Source organism: Corythoichthys intestinalis, chromosome 18 (genome assembly GCF_030265065.1).
Source record: "Corythoichthys intestinalis isolate RoL2023-P3 chromosome 18, ASM3026506v1, whole genome shotgun sequence".
Classification (NCBI taxonomy): domain Eukaryota; kingdom Metazoa; phylum Chordata; class Actinopteri; order Syngnathiformes; family Syngnathidae; genus Corythoichthys; species Corythoichthys intestinalis.
The window spans coordinates 4,018,240-4,042,998 of record NC_080412.1 but is presented as its reverse complement, the minus strand read 5'-3'; the positions used below and the strand labels follow the sequence as shown (position 1 = coordinate 4,042,998).

General features: G+C 39.1%; 1 protein-coding gene across 2 annotated transcripts in view; it reads left to right on the top strand.

Moving 5' to 3' along the window:
- The first annotated feature begins 4,292 nt into the window (after positions 1–4,292).
- The window catches only part of LOC130906410 (gastrula zinc finger protein XlCGF57.1-like), a 121,283-nt gene continuing 100,816 nt past the window's right edge, over positions 4,293–24,759 (top strand). For both annotated transcript variants that reach the window (XM_057820737.1, XM_057820735.1), the window contains exon 1: positions 4,293–4,688. In XM_057820737.1, coding sequence (XP_057676720.1) covers positions 4,568–4,688 — 121 coding nt within the window. In that variant the 5' untranslated portion in view covers positions 4,293–4,567. The remainder of the gene's footprint in view (positions 4,689–24,759) is intronic.

Here is a 24,759-nt window from a genome sequence, read left to right as displayed (position 1 = left end):
CTAATCGGGAGCTTCTGGACGATTCCAGAAGGGCCGGCCGGCCAGATGGGCCGGTCCGGGTTTTATTTAAAAAAAAAAAAAAAAAAATTACACTGTTATCATTTTTTGTTTGGTATTTATTTGTGACAGTGTCACTGAGTATAACTTACATTCTGTTACCGCTGTCCCTGTGGGCCGTCTTAAAAAAAAAAAAAAAAACTATTTTTTTTTTCCAGACTCATCCTCACGTGAGCAGACGAAAAATACAGCATGCAGCTCCGCCCCCTAATTGTAGTCTGTATTGAGCCAAATTAGCTGCTAATTCGGTGCTCGGATGGATAAAAAGAGCAAGGGTGGCGCTGAAAAATAAGAATTAAAAAGAGAAAAGCACTCGTGAAAGAATCGGCAAAATGCGCAAAAATAGCTGTTTTTTTTTCATGCAACGACCTTGCTGCCTCAAACTACAGAGGATTACAACGAAAGTGGTAAGGCCAGATGGCGAATAAAATGCAACTTGCACCGTGTGATACGACAATATGTAATTGTGGAAACTTTGGCTTCTTGTAGCACCTCACAAGGGATATGTAGCAGCAAGCATTAGCCATAATGAACACACCACAGGTGCAGAGCTGGAAGGTAGGATTGCCATGTCGTTCAGCGAGTTAACATTAGAATTAATGTAATCATTTACGTGGCGTTTTTAAAGTGGAAATGGAAAATGGATAATAGTATCATTAGAAGTTGTTATAATGTGCAATACGTATTCTTTATTTTTCACATTGTTATGTTGCTATGTTTGTTTTATCTGTAAGCACTCATTTTGTTAATATTTGATGTTGCAGAAAAGGTCTTATTGATTCATTTATTTTAGGGCTGTCAAAATTATCGGGTTAACGGGCGGTAATTATTTTTTTAAATGAATCACGTTAAAATATTTGACGCAATTAACGCACATGCCCTGCTCAGACAGATTTAAATGACAGTACAATGACATGCCCACTTGTTAATTGTGTTTTATGGAGTTTTGCCGCCCTCTGCTGGCGCTTGGGTGTGACTGATTTTATAGGATTCAGCACCCATGAGCATTGTGTAAGTAATTATTGACATCAACAATGGCGGGCTACTAGTTTATTTTTTGATTGAAAATTTTACAAATTTTATTAAAACGAAAACATTAAGAGGGGTTTTAATATAACATTTCTATAACTTGTACTAACATTTATCTTTTAAGAACTACAAGTCTTTCTATCCATGGATGGCTTTAACAGAATGTTCATAATGTTAATGCCATCTTGTTGATTTATTGTTATAATAAACAAATACAGTCCTTATGTACCTTATGTTGAATGTTTATATCCATCTTGTGTCTTATCTTTCCATTCCAACAATAATTTACAGAAAAATATGGCATATTTTATAGATGGTTTGAATTGCGATTAATTACGATTAATTTTTAAGCTGTAATTAACTTGATCAAAATTTTTAATCGTTTGACTGGCCTAATTTATTTTTCAAATGTATCATTTAATATAGTTTTTTTTTTTAAATCCATTTTTAAATTTGTTCAAAATATGTTGTTTTGCACTTGTTAAAATAGAGCCACCTTGTTAAACAACCATTACCTGCACTGAATTGGAATACACAGAATTACAGTACACGGCTTTAGAGAACACTGAACTTAACACGTGTATGCATAATGACATAATTTTAAATGAGTGGGCCGGTCTGAGGCATGAAATTCCAGGGCCGAAAATGAGTCCCACTCCGGCCCTGTGCTCATATATTATACACTCTCCCGAGGTGGTGAGGAAAAAAAAGGGCTAAGGTCCCGTGGGACTTCCGGATAAAGACTGATAAGGTGGTCGTGGCCGACCAACCGGACATCGTGATCGTGGATAAGCAGCAGAGGACAGCTGTTGTGCTCGATGTAGCCATCCCTGCCCCGATGATGGAAATATCAGGGAAAAGGAACACGAGAAACTAGAGAAGTCCAAAAGGTCTCAAGGAAGAGCTGTAGAGAGCCTGGAAGGTGAAAACAACAGTACATAGGAGCACTAAGGGCCGTGTCCCCCCACACTGGAGAAGTGGCTGGAGAAACATCAGATATCTCAGTCCAGAAGAGCACAGTCCTCGGATCAACAAAGATAACGCGCAGGACCCGCAAGCTCCCAGGTCTCTGGTAGAGAACCTGAGTTTGAGATGCACAGATCCACCCACCTTACGGGGGCATGGGGGGAGGGTGAAGGAAGAGTTATGTAGATATCTTGCCTCCTCAGGTGTAGTTTTGGCAAAGCAGGTGCTAGTCACACGATCTGTTGGAAAAATAATTTTGACTCATGATCAAAAACGTTCGGTTCATTTCATTCATTTTTGTTGTTGTTTTTTTTTTTTTTTTTTGCTTTACAACTTTTATAGACAACATTTTACTGGCTGGGTCAGTATTTCAAATTAATATAGAGGTAAGTCAATTACACGCAATGACATATATCAGTCACGGGGGGGCACTGCCCCCCCAACTCCTCGTGTGGTTTGGGGGACCTTCGTGTGGACTCATATGCTCTCGTAAATGTGCCTGATCAAACGTGTAGGGTCCTCACGCTTGTGTCTAATAAAAAAAAAAAAAAAAAAAAAAAAAAGGAAGCCAAATGTACTATATGTAAACTGATTGTCTAACTGAATCCCCATTGAAATATTTCTTTTGCTTTGATCAAATTGTAAATATATATAGTTGCATTATGAAACTTCTTCGGGGTCTGTTTATATCCTCATTAAAAGTTTGCCATTTTGTATAACTGTCTTAAAAAAAAGAAAGAAAAAAAAAAGACATATCCACCCAAAACACCGCAATGCTTCTAGTACTATATAATAACAAATATATATCAACAAGCATTAGGGTATACATACCAAATTGATTATTATGTTGTAAATTGATTTCAATAAGAAAATATAATTTAATTGATCAAAGGGGATTATATATGTATAATATATGTTTGTGGTTTGACTTCAATTATTTGTTCAATTACTTGCTTTACCAAAAATTTTAAAAATGTAATTCCAACATTGTTACAATGTTCACATGAAAATGTTGTCTACCAGTAAAATGAACTCTTGCTGTAGCATACCGGATCTGACATGTTTTGATTATGATCATGTTGTCTACTTTGAAAGATCAACTGTTTTATTCTTTACTAGGGTCATTACAGTAGGCAAGTTTCTCATTTCGCTTTGAACTTTCATCAAGCTCCAAACTAAGGGCTTCATAAGTGTATCGCTTTAGTGCACACTAAATACAGATTATAAAAAAATATATGACAAAAAATACCAATGTAAATATATCAAGCATTTGAATGTAAAGCATACAGGTTGCCATACGCTGACGCTATTTACTCCTTGATGACGGTGATACCATCACAGCATGCAAAGTCGAGCTCACAAGTCAAAACACCGGTCACCTGCCAATACTCACAAATACAGATCATATACAAAGATAAATTGTGTATCTCACATGTTTTTATCATATAGGCAACATCGGGTACTTTTTTTAAATACTTCGTCATATTTATATGAGAGTACTTTAGAGTCCAGGCAAAGTCCAGTGCCCCCCCATACTCGTTCTTGTATGTCCACATTTCAGCTACGTTGATTGCTTACAGCACCGTCTTCACTCTGAGCTGAACTTCCATTTTAGTGCCTCACATATCATGAGCTGTGAAATGCATTTCGTTATTCTTTTTTAGGTAAAGTCAAATTCAACAAAATAATTATAAAAATGACATTACATTGGTGTTAGATGTACTGTTTAATTTTTCCCTTTTTTCGTATTGTGATTTGTTTTTTGAAGCATTGACGTCTTGTGACAGGTAGTTTTGCTTCAGCTTTTGACACCAATCATGCAAAAAATGTTCACACAATGCACTTTGAATTGGCTCTGGAAAATATTGTCAAGGTTGTACTTCTACAGTGATTTGTAATGACAAAAGTAATTCAGAGAAAATAATACAATCGTTCTACATCATCCCTTCTGACCGCCAGAGGACGTTGCTGAACACACTGAGTGATTCCTGTAAAGAACTACACTTTCCACGATCCTTATAAGTGATAACGCAAAGATGCCACTGTTGATTTTTTACCCCTATCATGTCAAAATATAGATTAAGTTGTATAACATAAATAGTTTTATTTTGAAAGGAAAGTTGTAATTTGGACTGTTTTTGTTTTTTTATTCTTGAACTGGGTGGGTTTTACGGTGTGAGGGATTGGGCTGGCTGGAGACTGTCTTTCCCATCATGCAATCTTGGTCGGAAATGCAAAAGAGAAAGACTGGCCAATGGAGAAAAAAAAAAAAAAAAAGACTGGCCAATGAGGAGCCTCTTTATTTTGTTTGTTTGTGCCCGTCTTGTTTTTTTGTCGATTTCACTCACTTAGCTAAACCGAAGCCTCGACGATGTGTCCGGCATTAGCCACATTACGGACTCAAACATCAGTCTTCAAGTCTTAGCACGCATTGAAGGTTTGCGACCTACTTTAGCCTAGCCTAGCTGGCCAACCGCTAACAAAGCTGCAAGGCACGTCGTCAAGCGTTCAGAAAATGTCCGAGAGAACGACACCGGGTGCGGTAAAGTTCCAGGAGGTAAAAGAGAAGCCCCCACGTCACCAAGACTCGACTGTGGGCAAAATGATGCACGCAAAGGTTCTTCACAGACTAGAAGGTTGGTCCACGTTTGATGATACGTATACTGTACATGACGGACGGATCCCGGTAATGTAACGCTGTCAAGGGATTCGATTTTTAATTGCGGTTCATCGCGTTTTTAATGATTAACTGGTTAACTCGCACAAAAAGGATAAATAAAATTAAAAAAATATAGATTTATTCCCCTCCTGCCCCCTTTCACATTACATCACTTATCCCTGTTAATGGTGACAAAACCGCGAAGTAGTGTGACCCCCAATCCTTACTTTTTAACATACGTTTTTTGTTGTATATAAATAAGTGTATAGAAATCCCTATAAATGCATTTGTTATCATTAGAACAAGAAGGAATAGTCAGAAACTATTAAATATTAATGATATAAAGTACTTAAAATAATTTATGAATGATATAAATAATATGTACTGTACACTCATTCACTTTCAGCCGCGAAGTAGCGAGGGCTCACTGTATATGATCAAATTTTAATACTACCCAGATAGCAGACCGACGTTGAAAAGATGTTGGACCAACATTCCGCTGTCGATCCGCGAAGTAGTGTGACCCCCAATCCTTACTTTTTAACATACGTTTTTTGTTGTATATAAATAAGTGTATAAAAATCCCTATAAATGCATTTGTTATCATTAGAACAAGAAGGAATAGTCAGAAACTATTAAATATTAATGATATAAAGTACTTAAAATAATTTATGAATGATATAAATAATATGTACTGTACACTCATTCACTTTCAGCCGCGAAGTAGCGAGGGCTCACTGTATATGATCAAATTTTAATACTACCCAGATAGCAGACCGACGTTGAAAAGATGTTGGACCAACATTCCGCTGTCGATCTTAGATCGTTGAATCAACGTCATTTCAACTGATGTTGTTTGAACGTTGAAATCCTTACAAAACCTAAACGTCATTTCGATTATTAAGAATTTTGGAACAATGCTGAATCAATGTTACGTTTTTGACCAAAACGCCCACCCATTATTTAATGACTTTTCAATCATATTTCCTGGTCAATCATTAATCAACTATTTGTCAACATGAGTTCATCAACTATAAAACAATGTTAACCCAACCTTCGCCTGACATACCATAGAACAATGTTGTTTCAACGTCACTTGACGTTGTTTTGATGGAAAATCAACGTTTATTCAAAGTCTGTGTGCTATCTGGGTAGTGCCATTAAGCGCTTAAAAGATGAATCGCATGCAATCCGTAGTTAACTCGTGATTAATCGCATTTTAAATTTTTTTTAACTCAAAACTGGTTCTATATTTGAAGTTTTAAATACACCTATCGGCACAGGAGTTGACCAATGTGCTTAATTCAAATTAGAGTGTATATGACACGAACAAGCATGTTCATTTCGTATTACACGCTGTATTTTATGCCCCATAATGAAATGGACCATTTGGCTGTATGACGACGCAATTGTTCAACTTTTTGAATCCCGAACCATGAAAATGTGGGACACATTGAGCACTGTAAAAAAAAAAAAAAAAAAGTTGCGTCAACTAGGGATGTCCCGATCCAAGTTTTTGCACTTCCGATCCGATACCGATATTGTTTTGCACTTCCGATCCGATACCGATACTGGCCGATACCGGCCTCTCTGAGCATGTATTAAAGTTTAAAGTTATTTATCCTCCTTACTTAGCTGTCAGACTCATGATGAAAAGGGTTTTAGTAGTCTTGATAACAACTTGCCAGCTGAATTAGGTGAGTTTGAATCACACAATGGTTGGTAACAAGAAACTGACCTGTTTATCAAATGATAAACACAAAACATTATGAATAACAAACAGAAATGACATATTCAGACAGTAAAACATGCAAATAATATTGTAAACCGTCTTAAAAAGCAAAACACACAAACAACTTCAAACTATTAACTATTTCACACTCCCTTTGATTTGCTTGCCCAGCCCGAAAAAACCCAAAATTTTATGCTTTATTTGTAGGCACGAGCCCGAAAAAAAAACAAAATTTTATGTTTTATTTGTGAGGACTCAGGAGCGATGCCTGGTTACGTTTTGTGTGATCACGATTGGTGACGCCGGTGCATTTATGCACATGGATAACAAATTATAGCCTGTCTTTTGTAACAAATTTTCCCAGTTAAACAAGCTTGTAAGCTTGATATTCAATAAACATTTATATATATTTTATGTTTGCATGTGTGTTCTAACAGGTGGATAGTGGATTTGACATTTATTTTAATCTCCTCAAGTTGGCAGAAAAAAACCGCAAGTTAACTCAATGCTTAAATACTTAATACTAAATACTTATGCATTTACACAGCGAAATAACGCTGGAAACGTTTGTTAAATATATTTCTCGCATGAGACCAAAGCGCCACATTCTTTTACATTCAGCGGAGCCAACACAGGTTTCCGTATCTTCAACAATCAATTAGAATCCTTTCCATATCCCACTCCCAACGCAGTTGTTTGCTTTTCAATTCCTGTCTCTAGTTTGTTTTTTACTCCTATAGTTGCCTCATATCGAAAAAGAAATACCAGGATGCTCGCGGAGGGGAAGATTAAAAAGAGAACGGGGCCACTGCGTTCCCGTGCGCAGGCATGCACACTGCCTTCTGTTTTATCCAAATTATTTTATTTAACATCCATATATCATTTTAGTATAAATATATGAATATATATTTTTTGAAAAAAGTCTGCCCGATGCGTCTAAATCCCACTTTACTCACGAGGGATAATGGCTCCTCATCCAGAATGATTCCTTCGGCAAAGACTCTTGATATTCCCTGGGTTTTGGGACTGTCAATGGCAGTTTGTCACGCATAGCAAAAGTTTCTGCCAGTGTTCGTTGCGTAGGACCTTTCTTTTGTCTTCAGTTTTCTTCTTTTCACGTACTCATTATATTGTTTGTGGTGGTATTTCGATAAATGCTTGATTAGGTTGGTTGCATTAAAACTTCTTACAGCTTTACCACCACGCTTGACTTTATTGTGGCATATGTTGCACTCTGCCTCTTCGTCTTTGTCGTCCTTCAAAGTGAAATAATCCCACACAGCTGACATTTTTACCAATGAAGTCTCTCGGTAATGACGGTAATGTAGTGTGTTGAAGGTGTGCCGTAAAATGCGGACCGGATTTTAGGGAAACCGAAGCAAAAACTGGAATGGATTATGTAAATCAGTGCGCTGGAAAACCCGGACGGGACTTTAAAAAAAAAAAACTGGATCGGAAGTCTGGATCGGAATTTTTCCGTGTCGGCCGATCCGATACCGATACGCATTTTTTTGCCCATATCGGCGTCCGATCCAGATATCGGATCGGGACATCTCTAGCGTCAACTCAAAATTTCAAGGCAACAAACTTCGATACAATTTTAAGTTGGAAAATTAAACTTAATATTTTAAGTTTTGCTTCTGAGTTTGCTCAACTCTGAGTTTTGATTTTTATCAACTTAACAGTGAGTTCTACTAACTTACAATTTTAGATTGTAATAACTTGTAATCCGCACTTCAGCTAACTTTCCCCTACATTGGACTAACTTATAATTTTTCATTGTATTAATTTTTAATTTTTATTTGCGCTTACTCGCTCCAAATTCTACTAACTCATAATTTTATATTGTAGTTACTTTTAATCCTTACTTCAACTCTCTCCTAAATTTGAGTAACTTATAATTTTACATTGTAACTGGAAACTGCAATTTCGGGAGAAATTACACCTTGGTCTCTCCTCTGTGGAGATACAGATCTTAGCCCCACTCAGGTCTATCAATAGAATGGACCGTAATTCCAGTCAATGGCACTAAACAAAGTAAAAGCCATTAGAAATGATTGGTAAAATTGGACGTCCATGGACGTCAATGGCGGCACCCTTCATAATTGTTAATGGAATCGGGGAAGTTTGGGGGACACGTCCTATTGATATCGAGTCATTTTCTGTTGATTTGGGGGGAAAAAAAACTTTCCTATTGAAAATGAATGGGAAAAAATTTGGACGTCCATGGACGTCAATGGTATCAACTTACATAGGCGTCAATGGAATCCAAGTACATTGGCATCAATAGAATGAAAAAACATGATTAAAAGCCATTAGAAATGAATGGGAAATTTGGACGTCCATGGCCGTCAATGGCGGCACCCTTCATAAGCGTCAATGTAATTGGGGAAGTTTGGGGGACACGTCCTATTGATATCTAGTCATTTTCTTTTGATTTTGGGAAAAAAAAAAAATCCTATTGAAAATGAATGGGAAAAATTTTGGACGTCCATGGACGTCAATGGCAGCACCCCCCATAAGCGTCAATGGAGTTGGGGACATTTGGGGTATACGTCCTATTAATATCTGGTCATTTTCTGTTGATTTGGGGAAATTTAGTTTTTTTCCCCATTGAAAATGAATGGGAAAAATTTTGGACGTCCATGGAAGTCAATGGCGGCACCCTTCATAAGCGTCAATGGAATTGGGGAAGTTTGGGGGACACGTCCTATTGATATTTGGTCATTTTCTGTTGATTTGGGGAAATGTAGTTTTTTCCCCATTGAAAATGAATGGGAAAAATTTTGGACGTCCATGGCCGTCAATGGCATCGACATCCATATAGTCAATTGAATCCAAGAGCATTGGCATCAATAGATTCGACATGCACGGCCGTCAATGGCATCAATGCAATGTAAAGTCCATTGGAAATCCTATTGAAAGTGAATTGATTCACTCATTAGAAATGAATGGGATAGTTTTTGGCAAATATCCGGGGAACCGTAAATGTTTTCCAAATTCTGTATACAATCTTTATGCCCCCCAACGTCCCGGAATTTTTGATGTCCAAATTATGTGATTTGCTCAAAAATTGTAGGACAAGTAGCGTTTTGAAAAAATTTTTAAAAATCGGAAAATCGCCGTTTGCGGGCGAACGGAAAATTTGTCAGGGCCGTTTGAAAAATTCCCATCGTCGCGCGAAAATTCCGGTCGTGTCGATACTTGAACGGTGCCGATTGGTGTTATGGTTCGGGCTGCGCGGCGCGCCGAAAAAACGCGGAGAAACCATTGCATAGCTAGAAACTGCAATTTCGGGAGAAATTACACCTGGGTCTTTCCTCAGTGGAGATACAGATCTTAGCCCCACTCAGGGGCTCAGGACGTCCATGGACGTCAATCGCCGCACCCTTCATAATTGTTAATGGAATCGGGGAAGTTTGGGGTACACGTCTTATTGATATCTAGTCATTTTCTGTTGATTTGGTGGGAAAAAAAAATTCCCATTGAAAATGAATGGGAAAAATTTTGGACGTCCATGGCCGTCAATGGTATCAACTTACGTAGACGTCAATGGAATCCAAGTACATTGGCATCAATAGAATGAACAAACATGAAGAAATGCCATTGAAAATGAATGGGAAGTTTGGACGTCCATGAACGTCAATGGCATCACCCTCCATAAGCAGCAATGCAATCGGGGACATTTGGGGGACACGTCCTATTGATATCTAGTCATTTTCTGTTGATTTGGGGAAAAAAAAAAATTCCCATTGAAAATGAATGGGAAAAATTTTGGACGTCCATGGACGTCAATGGTATCAACTTACATAAGCATCAATGGAATCCAAGTACATTGGCATCAATAGAATGAACAAAAAAGAAGAAATGCCATTGGAAATGAATGGGACGTTTGGACGTCCATGGACGTCAATGGCGGCACCACTCATGAGCCTCAATAGAATTGGAGAAGTTTGGGGGGACACGTCCTATTGATATCTGGTCATTTTTTGTTGATTTGGGAAAAAAAAAAAATTCCCATTGAAAATGAATGGGAAAATATTTGGACGTCCATGCACGTCAATGGTATCAACTTACATAGGCGTCAATGGAATCCAAGTACATCGGCATCAATAGAATGAAAAAACATAATTAAATGCCATTAGAAATGAATGGGAAATTTGGACTTCCATGGCCGTCAATGGCGGCACCCTCCATAAGCAGCAATACAATCGGGGACATTTGGGGGACACGTCCTATTGATATTTAGTCATTTTCTGTTGATTTGGGAGAAGAAAAAAAATTTCCCATTGAAAATGAATAGGAAAAATTTTGGACGTCCATGGACGTCAATGGTTTCAACTTACATAAGCATCAATGGAATCCAAGTACATTGGCATCAATAGAATGAACAAATATGAAGAAATGCCATTGGAAATTAATGGGAAGTTTGGACGTCCGTGGACGTCAATGGCATCACCCTCCATAAGCGGCAATGCAATCGGGGACATTTGGGGGACACGTCCTATTGATATCTAGTCATTTTCTGTTGATTTGGGGAAAAAAAAAAATTCCCATTGAAAATGAATGGGAAAAATTTTGGACGTCCATGGACGTCAATGGTATCAACTTACATAAGCGTCAATGGAATCCAAGTACATTGGCATCAATAGAAGGAACAAACATAAAGAAATGCCATTGGAAATGAATGGGAAGTTTGGACGTCCATGCACGTCAATGGCATCACCCTCCATAAGCGGCAATGCAATCGCGGACATTTAGGGGACACGTCCTAATGATATCAAGTCATTTTCTGTTGATTTGGGGAGAAAAAAAAATTCCCATTGAAAATGAATGGGAAAAATTTTGGACGTCCATGGACGTCAATGGTATCAACTTACATAAGCGTCAATGGAATCCAAGTGCATTGGCATCAATAGAATGAACAAACATGAAGAAATGCCATTGGAAATGAATGGGAAGTTTGGACGTCCATGGACGTCAATGGCATCACCCTCCATAAGCGGCAATGCAATCGGGGACATTTGGGAGACACGTCCTATTGACATCTCGTCACTTTCTTTTGATTTTGGGAAGAAAAAAAAAATTCCTATTGAAAATGAATGGGAAAAATTTTGGACGTCCATGGACCTCAATGGCAGCACCCCCCATAAGCGTCAATGGAGTGTGGGACGTTTGGGGTATACGTCCTATTAATATCTGGTCATTTTCTGTTGATTTGGGGAAATTTAGTTTTTTCCCCATTGAAAATGAATGGGAAAAATTTTGGACGTCCATGGCCGTCAATGGCATCGACATCCATATAGTCAATTGAATCCAAGTACATTGGCATCAATAGATTCGACATGCATGGCTGTCAATGGCATCAATGCAATGTAAAGTCCATTGGAAATCCTATTGAAAGTGAATGGGAACTTTTCCCATTAGAAATGAATGGGATAGTTTTTGGCAAATATCCGGGGAACCGTAATTTTTTTCCAAATTCTGTATACAATCTTTATGCCCCCCACCGTCCCGGAATTTTTGATGTCCAAATTATGTGATTTGGTCAAAAATTGTAGGACAAGTAGCGTTTTGAAAAAGTTTTTAAAAATCGGAAAATCGACGTTTACGGAAAAACGAAAAATTTTTTGGGGTGTTTCGAAAAAGTCCCTGCGTCGCGCGAAAATTCCGGTCGTGTCAATACTTGAACGGTGCCGATCGGTGCTACAGTTCGGGCTGCGCAGCGCGCAGAAAAAACGCGGCGAAACCATTGATTAACTAGAAACTGCAATTTCGGGAGAAATTACACCTTGGTCTTTCCTCTGTGGAGATACAAATCTTAGCCCCACTCAGGTCTATCAATAGAATGGACCATAATGCCAGTCAATGGCACTAAACAAAGTAAAAGCCATTAGAAAAGATTGGGAGAATTGGACGTCCATGGCCGTCAATGGCGGCACCCTTCATAAGCGTCAATGGAATTGGAGAAGTTTGGGGGACACGTCCTATTGATATCTGGTCATTTTTTGTTGATTTGGGGAAAAAAGAAAAATTCCCATTGAAAATGAATGGGAAAAATTTTGGACGTCCATGGACGTCAATGGTATCAACTTACATGAGCGTCAATGGATACCAAGTACATTGGCATCAATAGAATGAACAAACATGAAGAAATGCCATTGGAAATGAATGGGAAGTTTGGACGTCCGTGGACGTCAATGGCATCACCCTCCATAAGAGGCAATGCAATCGGGGACATTTGGGGGACACGTCCTATTGATATCTAGTCATTTTCTGTTGATTTGGGGGAAAAAAAAAAATTCCCATTGAAAATGAATGGGAAAATTTTTGGACGTCCATGGACGTCAATGGTATCAACTTACATAAGCGTCAATGGAATCCAAGTACATTGGCATCAATAGAATGAACAAACATGAAGAAATGCCATTGGGATTTAATGGGAAGTTTGGACGTCCATGAACGTCAATGGCATCACCCTCCATAAGCGGCAATGCAATCGGGGACATTTGGGGGACACGTCCTAATGATATCTAGTCATTTTCTGTTGATTTGGGGAAAAAAAAAAAATTCCCATTGAAAATGAATGGGAAAAATTTTGGACGTCCATGGACGTCAATGGTATCAACTTACATAAGCGTCAATGGAATCCAAGTACATTGGCATCAATAGAATGAACAAACATGAAGAAATGCCATTGGAAATAAATGGGAAGTGTGGACGTCCGTGGACGTCAATGGCATCACCCTCCATAAGAGGCAATGCAATCGGGGACATTTGGGGGACACGTCCTATTGATATCTAGTCATTTTCTGTTGATTTGTGGAAAAAAAAAAAATTCCCATTGAAAATGAATGGGAAAATTTTTGGACGTCCATGGACGTCAATGGTATCAACTTACATAAGCGTCAATGGAATCCAAGTACATTGGCATCAATAGAATGAACAAACATGAAGAAATGCCATTGGGATTTAATGGGGAAGTTTGGACGTCCATGAACGTCAATGGCATCACCCTCCATAAGCGGCAATGCAATCGGGGACATTTGGGGGACACGTCCTAATGATATCTAGTCATTTTCTGTTGATTTGGGGAAAAAAAAAAATTTCCCATTGAAAATGATTGGGAAAAATTTTTGACGTCCATGGACGTCAATGGTATCAACTTACATAAGCGTCAATGGAATCCAAGTACATTGGCATCAATAGAATGAACAAACATGAAGAAATGCCATTGGAAATAAATGGGAAGTTTGGACGTCCATGGACGTCAATGGCATCACCCTCCATAAGCAGCAATCCAATCGGGGACATTTGGGGGACACGTCCTAATGATATCTAGTCATTTTCTGTTGATTTGGGGAAGAAAAAAAAATTCCCATTGAAAATGAATGGGAAAAATTTTGGACGTCCATGGACGTCAGTGGTATCAATTTACATAAGCTTCAATGGAATCCAAGTACATTGGTATCAATCGAATGAACAAACATGAAGAAATGCCATTGGAAATGAATGGGAAGTTTGGACGTCCATGAACGTCAATGGCATCACCCTCCATGAGAGGCAATGCAATCGGGGACATTTGGGGGACACGTCCTATTGATATCTAGTCATTTTCTGTTGATTTGGGGAAAAAAAAAAATTCCCATTGAAAATGAATGGGAAAATTTTTGGACGTCCATGGACGTCAATGGCAGCACCCCCCATAAGCGTCAATGGAGTTGGGGATGTTTGGGGTAAACGTCCTATTGATATCTGGTCATTTTCTGTTGATTTGGAGAAATTTAGTTTTTTCCCCATTGAAAATGAATAGGAAAAATTTTGGACGTCCATGGAAGTCAATGGCGGCGCCCTTCATAATCGTCAATGGAATTGGGGAAGTTTGGGGGACACGTCCTATTGATATCTGGCCATTTTCTGTTGATTTGGGGAAATTTTGTTTTTTTCCCATTGAAAATAAATGGGAAAAATTTTGGACGTCCATGGCCGTCAATGGCATCGACATCCATATAGTCAATTGAATCCAAGTACATTGGCATCAGTAGATTCGACATGCATGGCCGTCAATGGCATCAATGCAATGTAAATTCCATTGGAAATCCCATTGGAAGTGAATGGGAACTTTTCCCATTCGAAATGAATGGGATAGATTTTGGCAAATTTCCGAGGAAGCGTAATTTTTTTCCAAATTCTGTATACAACTTTTATGCCCCTCTCCGTCCCGGAATTTTTGATGCCCAAATTATGTGATTTGGTCAAAAGTTGTAGGACTAGATACATTTTGAAACTATTTTTTTTTTCACGGAAAATTGCCGTTTACGGACGAACGGAAAAATTTTCGGGGCCATTTGTAAAGTTTCCTGTGTCACGCGAAAATTCCGGTCGTGCCGATACTTGAACGGTGCCGATCGGTCTCACGGTTCGGGCTGTGAAGCGCGCGTTTTTTTTTTCATTCAAAATGAATAGGAAAGTTTTTGGCAAATTTCCGGGGAACCGTAAATTTTTGCCAAATTCTGTATACAACTTTTATGCCCCTCAATGTCCCGGAATTTTTGATGCCCAAATTATGCGATTTGGTCAAAAATTGTAGGACTAGATACATTTTGAAACTTTTTTTTTTTTCCGGAAAATTGCCGTTTACGGGCGAACGGAAAATTTTTCGGGGCCGTTTGAAAAATTCCCATCGTCGCACAAAAATTCCGGTCGTGTCGATACTTGAACGGTGACGATTGGAGGCACGGTTCGGGCTGCGCGGCGCGCCGAAAAAAACGTCAACAATTATTGAATAATAATAATAAACTAGAAACTGCAATTTCGGGAGAAATTACACACCTTGGTCTTTCCTCTGTGGAGATACAAATCTTAGCCCCACTCAGGTCTATCAATAGAATGGACCATAATGCCAGTCATTGGCACTAAACAAAGTTAAAGCCATTAGAAAAGATTGGGAGAATTGGACGTCCATGTCCGTCAATGGCAGCACCCTCCATAATTGTTAATGGAATCGGGGAAGTTTGGGGGACACGTCCTATTGATATCTAGTCATTTTCTGTTGATTTGGGAAAAAAAAAAATTTCCCATTGAAAATGAAACGGAAAAATTTTGGACGTCCATGGACGTCAATGGTATAAACTTACATAAGCGTCAATGGAATCCAAGTACATTGGCATCAATAAAATGAACAAACATGAAGAAATGCCATTGGAAATGAATGGGAAGTTTGGACGTCCATGAACGTCAATGGCATCACCCTCCATAAGCGGCAATGCAATCGGGGACATTTGGGGGACACGTCCTAATGATATCTAGTCATTTTCTGTTGATTTGGGAAAAAAAAAAAATCCCATTGAAAATGAATGGGAAAAATTTTGGACGTCCATGGACGTCAATGGTATCAACTTACATAAGCGTCAATGGAATCCAAGTACATTGGCATCAATAGAATGAACAAACATGAAGAAATGCCTTTGGAAATGAATGGGAAGTTTGGACGTCCATGGACGTCAATGGCATCACCCCCCATAAGCGGCAATGCAATCGGGGACATTTGGGGGACACGTCCTAATGATATCTAGTCATTTTCTGTTGATTTGGGAAAAAAAAAAAATTCCCATTGAAAATGAATGGGAAAAATTTTGGACGTCCATGGACGTCAATGGTATCAACTTACATAAGCGTCAATGGAATCCAAGTACATTGGCATCAAAAGAATGAACAAACATGAAGAAATGCCATTGGGATTTAATGGGAAGTTTGGACGTCCTTGGACGTCAATGGCATCCCCCTCCATAAGCAGCAATGCAATCGGGGTCATTTGGGGGACAGGTCCTATTGATATCTAGTCATTTTCTGTTGATTTGGGGAAAAAAAAAAAAATCCCATTGAAAATGAATGGGTAAAATTTTGGACGTCCATGGACGTCAATGGTATCAACTTACATAAGCGTCAATGGAATCCAAGTACATTGGCATCAAAAGAATGAACAAACATGAAGAAATGCCATTGGTAATGAATGGGAAGTTTGGACGTCCCTGGACGTCAATGGCATCACCCTCCATAAGCAGCAATGCAATCGGGGACATTTGGGGGACAGGTCCTATTGATATCTAGTCATTTTCTGTTGATTTGGGGAAAAAAAAAAAATCCCATTGAAAATGAATGGGTAAAATTTTGGACGTCCATGGACGTCAATGGCAGCACCCCCCATAAGCGTCAATATAATTGGGGACGTTTGGGATATACGTCCTATTGATATCTGGTCATTTTCTGTTGATTTGGAGAAATGTAGTTTTTTCCCCATTGAAAATGAATGGGAAAAATTTTGGACGTCCATGTAAGTCAATGGCGGCACCCTTCATAAGCGTCAATGGAATTGGGGAAGTTTGGGGGACACGTCCTATTGATATCTGGTCATTTTCTGTTGATTTGGGGTAATTTTGTTTTTTCCCCATTGAAAATGAATGGGAAAAATTTTGGACGTCCATGGCAGTCAATGGCATCGACATCCATATAGTCAATTGAATCCAAGTACATTGGCATCAGTAGATTCGACATGCATGGCCGTCAATGGCATCAATGCAATGTAAATTCCATTGGAAATCCCATTGGAAGTGAATGGGACTTTTCCCATTCGAAATGAATGGGATAGTTTTTGGCAAATTTCCGAGGAAGCGTAATTTTTTTCCAAATTCTGTATACAACTTTTATGCCCCTCACCGTCCCGGAATTTTTGATGCCCAAATTGTGTGATTTGGTCAAAAATTGTAGGACTAGATACATTTTGAAACTTTTTTTTTTTTCACGGAAAATTGCCGTTTACGGACGAACGGAAAAATTTGCGGGGCCATTTGTAAAGTTTCCAGTGTCACGCGAAAATTCCGGTCGTGCCGATACTTGAACGGTGCCGATCGGTCTAACGGTTCGGGCTGTGAAGCGCGCGTTTTTTTTCCATTCAAAATGAATAGGAAAGTTTTTGGCAAATTTCCGGGGAACCGTAAATTTTTGCCAAATTCTGTATACAACTTTTATGCCCCTCACCGTCCCGGAATTTTTGATACCCAAATTATGTGATTTGGTCAAAAATTGTAGGACTAGATACATTTTTAAACTTTTTTTATTTTTCGGAAAATTGCCGTTTACGGGCGAACGGAAAATTTTTCGTGGCGGTTTGAAAAATTCCCATCGTCACGCGAAAAATCCGGTCGTGCCGATACTTCAACGGTGCCGATCGGTGCTACGGTTTGGGCTGTGCGTTGGCTCAAAAAAACGCGGAGAATTATTGAATAATAATAATAATAATAACTAGAAACTGCAATTTCGGGAGAAATTACACACCTTGGTCTTTCCTCTGTGGAGATACAGATCTTAGCCCCACTCAGGTCTATCAATAGAATGGATCATAATGCCAGTCATTGGCAAAAAACAAAGTAAAAGCCGTTAGAAATGAATGGGAGAATTGGACGTCCATGGACGTCAATGGCGGCACCTTTCATAATTGTAAATGGAATCGGGGAAGTTTGGGGGACACGTCCTAATGATATCTAGTCATTTTCTGTTGATTTGGGAAAAAAAAAAAATTCCCATTGAAAATGAATGGGAAAAATTTTGGACGTCCATGGACGTCAATGGTATCAACTTACATAAGCGTCAATGGAATCCAAGTACATTGGCATCAATAAAATGAACAAACATGAAGAAATGCCATTGGAAATGAATGGGAAGTTTGGACGTCCATGAACGTCAATGGCATCACCCTCCATAAGCGGCAATGCAATCGGGGACATTTGGGGGACACGTCCTAATGATATCTAGTCATTTTCTGTTGATTTGGGAAAAAAAAAAAATTCCCATTGAAAATGAATGGGAAAAATTTTGGACGTCCATGGACGTCAATGGTATCAACTTACATAAGCGTCAATGGAATCCAAGTACATTGGCATCAATAGAATGAACAAACATGAAGAAATGCCTTTGGAAATGAATGGGAAGTTTGGACGTCCATGGACGTCAATGGCATCACCCCCCATAAGCGGCAATGCAATCGGGGACATTTGGGGGACACGTCCTAATGATATCTAGTCATTTTCTGTTGATTTGGGGAAAAAAAAAAAATTCCCATTGAAAATGAATGGGAAAAATTTTGGACGTCCATGGACGTCAATGGTATCAACTTACATAACCGTCAATGGAATCCAAGTACATTGGCATCAAAAGAATGAACAAACATGAAGAAATGCCATTGGAAATGAATGGGAAGTTTGGACGTCCCTGGACGTCAATGGCATCACCCTCCATAAGCAGCAATGCAATCGGGGACATTTGGGGGACAGGTCCTATTGATATCTAGTCATTTTCTGTTGATTTGGGGAAAAAAAAAAATTTCCCATTGAAAATGAATGGGTAAAATTTTGGACGTCCATGGACGTCAATGGCAGCACCCCCCATAAGCGTCAATGGAATTGGGGACGTTTGGGATATACGTCCTATTGATATCTGGTCATTTTCTGTTGATTTGGAGAAATGTAGTTTTTTCCCCATTGAAAATGAATGGGAAAAATTTTGGACGTCCATGTAAGTCAATGGCGGCACCCTTCATAAGCGTCAATGGAATTGGGGAAGTTTGGGGGACACGTCCTATTGATATCTGGTCATTTTCTGTTGATTTGGGGTAATTTTGTTTTTTCCCCATTGAAAATGAATGGGAAAAATTTTGGACGTCCATGGCAGTCAATGGCATCGACATCTATATAGTCAGTTGAATCCAAGTACATTGGCATCAGTAGATTCGACATGCATGGCCGTCAATGGCATCAATGCAATGTAAATTCCATTGGAAATCCCATTGGAAGTGAATGGGACTTTTCCCATTCGAAATGAATGGGATAGTTTTTGGCAAATTTCCGAGGAAGCGTAATTTTTTTCCAAATTCTGTATACAACTTTTATGCCCCTCACCGTCCCGGAATTTTTGATGCCCAAATTATGTGATTTGGTCAAAAATTGTAGGACTAGATACATTTTGAAACTTTTTTTTTTTTCACGGAAAATTGCCGTTTACGGACGAACGGAAAATTTTTCGGGGCCATTTGTAAAGTTTCCTGTGTCACGCGAAAATTCCGGTCGTGCCGATACTTGAACGGTGCCGATCGGTCTAACGGTTCGGGCTGTGAAGCGCGCGTTTTTTTTCCATTCAAAATGAATAGGAAAGTTTTTGGCAAATTTCCGGGGAACCGTAAATTTTTGCCAAATTCTGTATACAACTTTTATGCCCCTCACCGTCCCGGAATTTTTGATGCCCAAATTATGTGATTTGGTCAAAAATTGTAGGACTAGATACATTTTGAAACTTTTTTTATTTTTCGGAAAATTGCCGTTTACGGGCGAACGGAAAATTTTTCGTGGCGGTTTGAAAAATTCCCATCGTCACGCGAAAATTCCGGTCGTGCCGATACTTGAACTGTGCCGATCGGTGCTACGGTTTGGGCTGTGCGTTGGCTCAAAAAAACGCGGAGAATAAGATGAATAAATAATAAGTACAATAAAGTTGCACAATAACAATACCTTGTTCTTTCTTTCAGAAAGACCAAGGTAACTAGAAACTGCAATTTCGGGAGAAATTACACCTTGGTCTTTCCTCTGTGGAGATACAAATCTTAGCCCCACTCAGGTCTATCAATAGAATGGACCATAATGCCAGTCAATGGCACTAAACAAAGTAAAAGCCATTAGAAAAGATTGGGAGAATTGGACGTCCATGTCCGTTAATGGCAGCACCCTCCATAAGCGTCAATGTAATTGGGGAAGTTTGGGGGACACGTCCTATTGATATGTAGTCATTTTCTTTTGATTTTGGGAAAAAAAAAAAAATCCCATTGAAAATGAATGGGAAAAAATTTGGACGTCCATAGACGTCAATGGCAGCACCCCCCATAAGCGTCAATGGAAGCAGGGAAGTTTGGGGGACATGTCCTATTGATATCTGGTCATTTTCTGTTGATTTGGTGAAATTTTGTTTTTTCCCCATTGAAAATGAATGGGAAAATTTTTGGACGTCCATGGCCGTCAATGGCATCGACATCCATATAGTCAATAGGATCCAAGTACATTGGCATCAGTAGATTCGACATGCATGGCCGTCAATGGCATCAATGCAATGTAAATTCCATTGAAAGTGAATGGGAACTTTTCCCATTAGAAATGAATGGGAGAGTTTTTGGCAAATTTCTGGGGAACCGTAAGTTTTTTCCAAATTCTGTATACAACTTTTATGCCCCTCACCGTCCCGGAATTTTTGATACCCAAATTATGTGATTTGGTCAAAAATTGTAGGACTAGATACATTTTTAAACTTTTTTTTTTTTTCGGAAAATTGCCGTTTACGGGCGAACGGAAAATTTTTCGTGGCGTTTTGAAAAATTCCCATCGTCACGCGAAAATTCCGGTCATGCCGATACTTGAACGGTGCCGATCGGGGCTACGGTTTAGGCTGTGCGTTGGCTCAAAAAAACGCGGAGAATAAGATGAATAAATAATAATAATAATAATAATAAGTACAATAAAGTTGTAGAATATCATTACCTTGTTCTTTCCTTTGGAAAGACCAAGGTAACTAGAAACTGCAATTTCGGGAGAAATTACACACCTTGGTCTTTCCTCTGTGGAGATACAAATCTTAGCCCCACTCAGGTCTATCAATAGAATGGACCATAATGCCAGTCATTGGCACTAAACAAAGTTAAAGCCATTAGAAAAGATTGGGAGAATTGGACGTCCATGTCCGTCAATGGCAGCACCCTCCATAATTGTTAATGGAATCGGGGAAGTTTGGGGGACACGTCCTATTGATATCTAGTCATTTTCTGTTGATTTGGGAAAAAAAAAAATTCCCATTGAAAATGAATGGGAAAAATTTTGGACGTCCATGGACGTCAATGGTATCAACTTACATAAGCGTCAATGGAATCCAAGTACATTGGCATCAATTAAATGAACAAACATGAAGAAATGCCATTGGAAATGAATGGGAAGTTTGGACGTCCATGAACGTCAATGGCATCACCCTCCATAAGCGGCAATGCAATCGGGGACATTTGGGGGACACGTCCTAATGATATCTAGTCATTTTCTGTTGATTTGGGAAAAAAAAAAAAAATCCCATTGAAAATCAATGGGAAAAATTTTGGACGTCCATGGACGTCAATGGTATCAACTTACATAAGCGTCAATGGAATCCAAGTACATTGGCATCAATAGAATGAACAAACATGAAGAAATGGCATTGGAAATTAATGGGAAGTTTGGACGTCCGTGGACGTCAATGGCATCACCCTCCATAAGCAGCAATGCAATCGGGCACATTTGGGGGAAACGTCCTATTGATATCTAGTCATTTTCTGTTGATTTGGGGAAAAAAAAAAAATTCCCATTGAAAATGAATGGGAAAAATTTTGGACGTCCATGGACGTCAATGGTATCAACTTACATAAGCGTCAATGGAATCCAAGTACTTTGGCATCAAAAGAATGAACAAACATGAAGAAATGCCATTGGAAATGAATGGGAAGTTTGGACGTCCCTGGACGTCAATGGCATCACCCTCCAAAAGCAGCAATGCAATTGGGGACATTTGGGGGACACGTCCTATTGATATCTAGTCATTTTCTGTTGATTTGGGGAAAAAAAAAAAATTCCCATTGAAAATGAATGGGTAAAATTTTGCACGTCCATGGACGTCAATGGCAGCACCCCCCATAAGCGTCAATGGAGTTGGGGACGTTTGGGGTATGCGTCCTATTGATATCTGGTCATTTTCTGTTGATTTGGAGAAATGTAGTTTTTTCCCCATTGAAAATGAATGGGAAAAATTTTGGACGTCCATGTAAGTCAATGGCGGCACCCTTCATAAGCGTCAATGGAATTGGGGAAGTTTGGGGGACACGTCCTATTGATATCTGGTCATTTTCTGTTGATTTGGGGTAATTTTGTTTTTTCCCCATTGAAAATGAATGGGAAAAATTTTGGACGTCCATGGCAGTCAATGGCATCGACATCCATATAATCAATTGAATCCAAGTACATTGGCATCAGTAGATTCGACATGCATGGCCGTCAATGGCATCAATGCAATGTAAATTCCATTGGAAATCCCATTGGAAGTGAATGGGACTTTTCCCATTCGAAATGAATGGGATAATTTTTGGCAAATTTCCGAGGAAGCGTAATTTTTTTCCAAATTCTGTATACAACTTTTATGCCCCTCACCGTCCCGGAATTTTTGATGCCCAAATTATGTGATTTGGTCAAAAATTGTAGGACTAGATACATTTTGAAACTTTTTTTTTTTTCACGGAAAATTGCCGTTTACGGACGAACGGAAAAATTTTCGGGGCCATTTGTAAAGTTTCCTGTGTCACGCGAAAATTCCGGTCGTGCCGATACTTGAACGGTGCCGATCGGTCTAACGGTTCGGGCTGTGAAGCGCGCGTTTTTTTTCCATTCAAAATGAATAGGAAAGTTTTTGGCAAATTTCCGGGGAACCGTAAATTTTTGCCAAATTCTGTATACAACTTTTATGCCCCTCACCGTCCCGGAATTTTTGATGCCCAAATTATGTGATTTGGTCAAAAATTGTAGGACTAGATACATTTTGAAACTTTTTTTATTTTTCGGAAAATTGCCGTTTACGGGCGAACGGAAAATTTTTCGTGGCGGTTTGAAAAATTCCCATCGTCACGCGAAAAATCCGGTCGTGCCGATACTTCAACGGTGCCGATCGGTGCTACGGTTTGGGCTGTGCGTTGGCTCAAAAAAACGCGGAGAATTATTGAATAATAATAATAAAAAATAAAGTTGCAGAATAACAATACCTTGTTCTTTCTTTCAGAAAGACCAAGGTAATAATAACTAGAAACTGCAATTTCGGGAGAAATTACACACCTTGGTCTTTCCTCTGTGGAGATACAGATCTTAGCCCCACTCAGGTCTATCAATAGAATGGATCATAATGCCAGTCATTGGCAAAAAACAAAGTAAAAGCCGTTAGAAATGAATGGGAGAATTGGACGTCGATGGACGTCAATGGCGGCACCTTTCATAATTGTTAATGGAATCGGGGAAGTTTGGGGGACACGTCCTAATGATATCTAGTCATTTTCTGTTGATTTGGGAAAAAAAAAAAAAATTCCCATTGAAAATGAATGGGAAAAATTTTGGACGTCCATGGACGTCAATGGTATCAACTTACATAAGCGTCAATGGAATCCAAGTACATTGGCATCAATAAAATGAACAAACATGAAGAAATGCCATTGGAAATTAATGGGAAGTTTGGACGTCCATGAACGTCAATGGCATCACCCTCCATAAGCGGCAATGCAATCGGGGACATTTGGGGGACACGTCCTAATGATATCTAGTCATTTTCTGTTGATTTGGGAAAAAAAAAAAATCCCATTGAAAATGAATGGGAAAAATTGTGGACGTCCATGGACGTCAATGGTATCAACTTACATAAGCGTCAATGGAATCCAAGTACATTGGCATCAATAGAATGAACAAACATGAAGAAATGGCTTTGGAAATGATTGGGAAGTTTGGACGTCCATGGACGTCAATGGCATCACCCCCCATAAGCGGCAATGCAATCGGGGACATTTGGGGGACAAGTCCTAATGATATCTAGTCATTTTCTGTTGATTTGGGGAAAAAAAAAAAATTCCCATTGAAAATGAATGGGAAAAATTTTGGACGTCCATGGACGTCAATGGTATCAATTCACATAAGCGTCAATGGAATCCAAGTACATTGGCATCAATAGAATGAACAAACATGAAGAAATGCCATTGGAAATGAATGGGAAGTTTGGACGACCGTGGCTGTCAATGGCATCACCCTCCATAAGAGGCAATGCAATCGGGGACATTTGGGGGACACGTCCTCATGATATCTAGTCATTTTCTGTTGATTTGGGGAAAAAAAAAAAATTCCCATTGAAAATGAATGGGAAAAATTTTGGACGTCCATGGACGTCAATGGTATCAACTTACATAAGCGTCAATGGAATCCAAGTACATTGGCATCAATAGAATGAACAAACATGAAGAAATGCCATTGGGATTTAATGGGAAGTTTGGACGTCCATGAACGTCAATGGCATCACCCTCCATAAGCGGCAATGCAATCGGGGACATTTGGGGGACACGTCCTAATAATATCTAGTCATTTTCTGTTGATTTGGGGAAAAAAAAAAAATTCCCATTGAAAATGAATGGGAAAAATTTTGGACGTCTATGGACGTCAATGGTATCAACTTACATAAG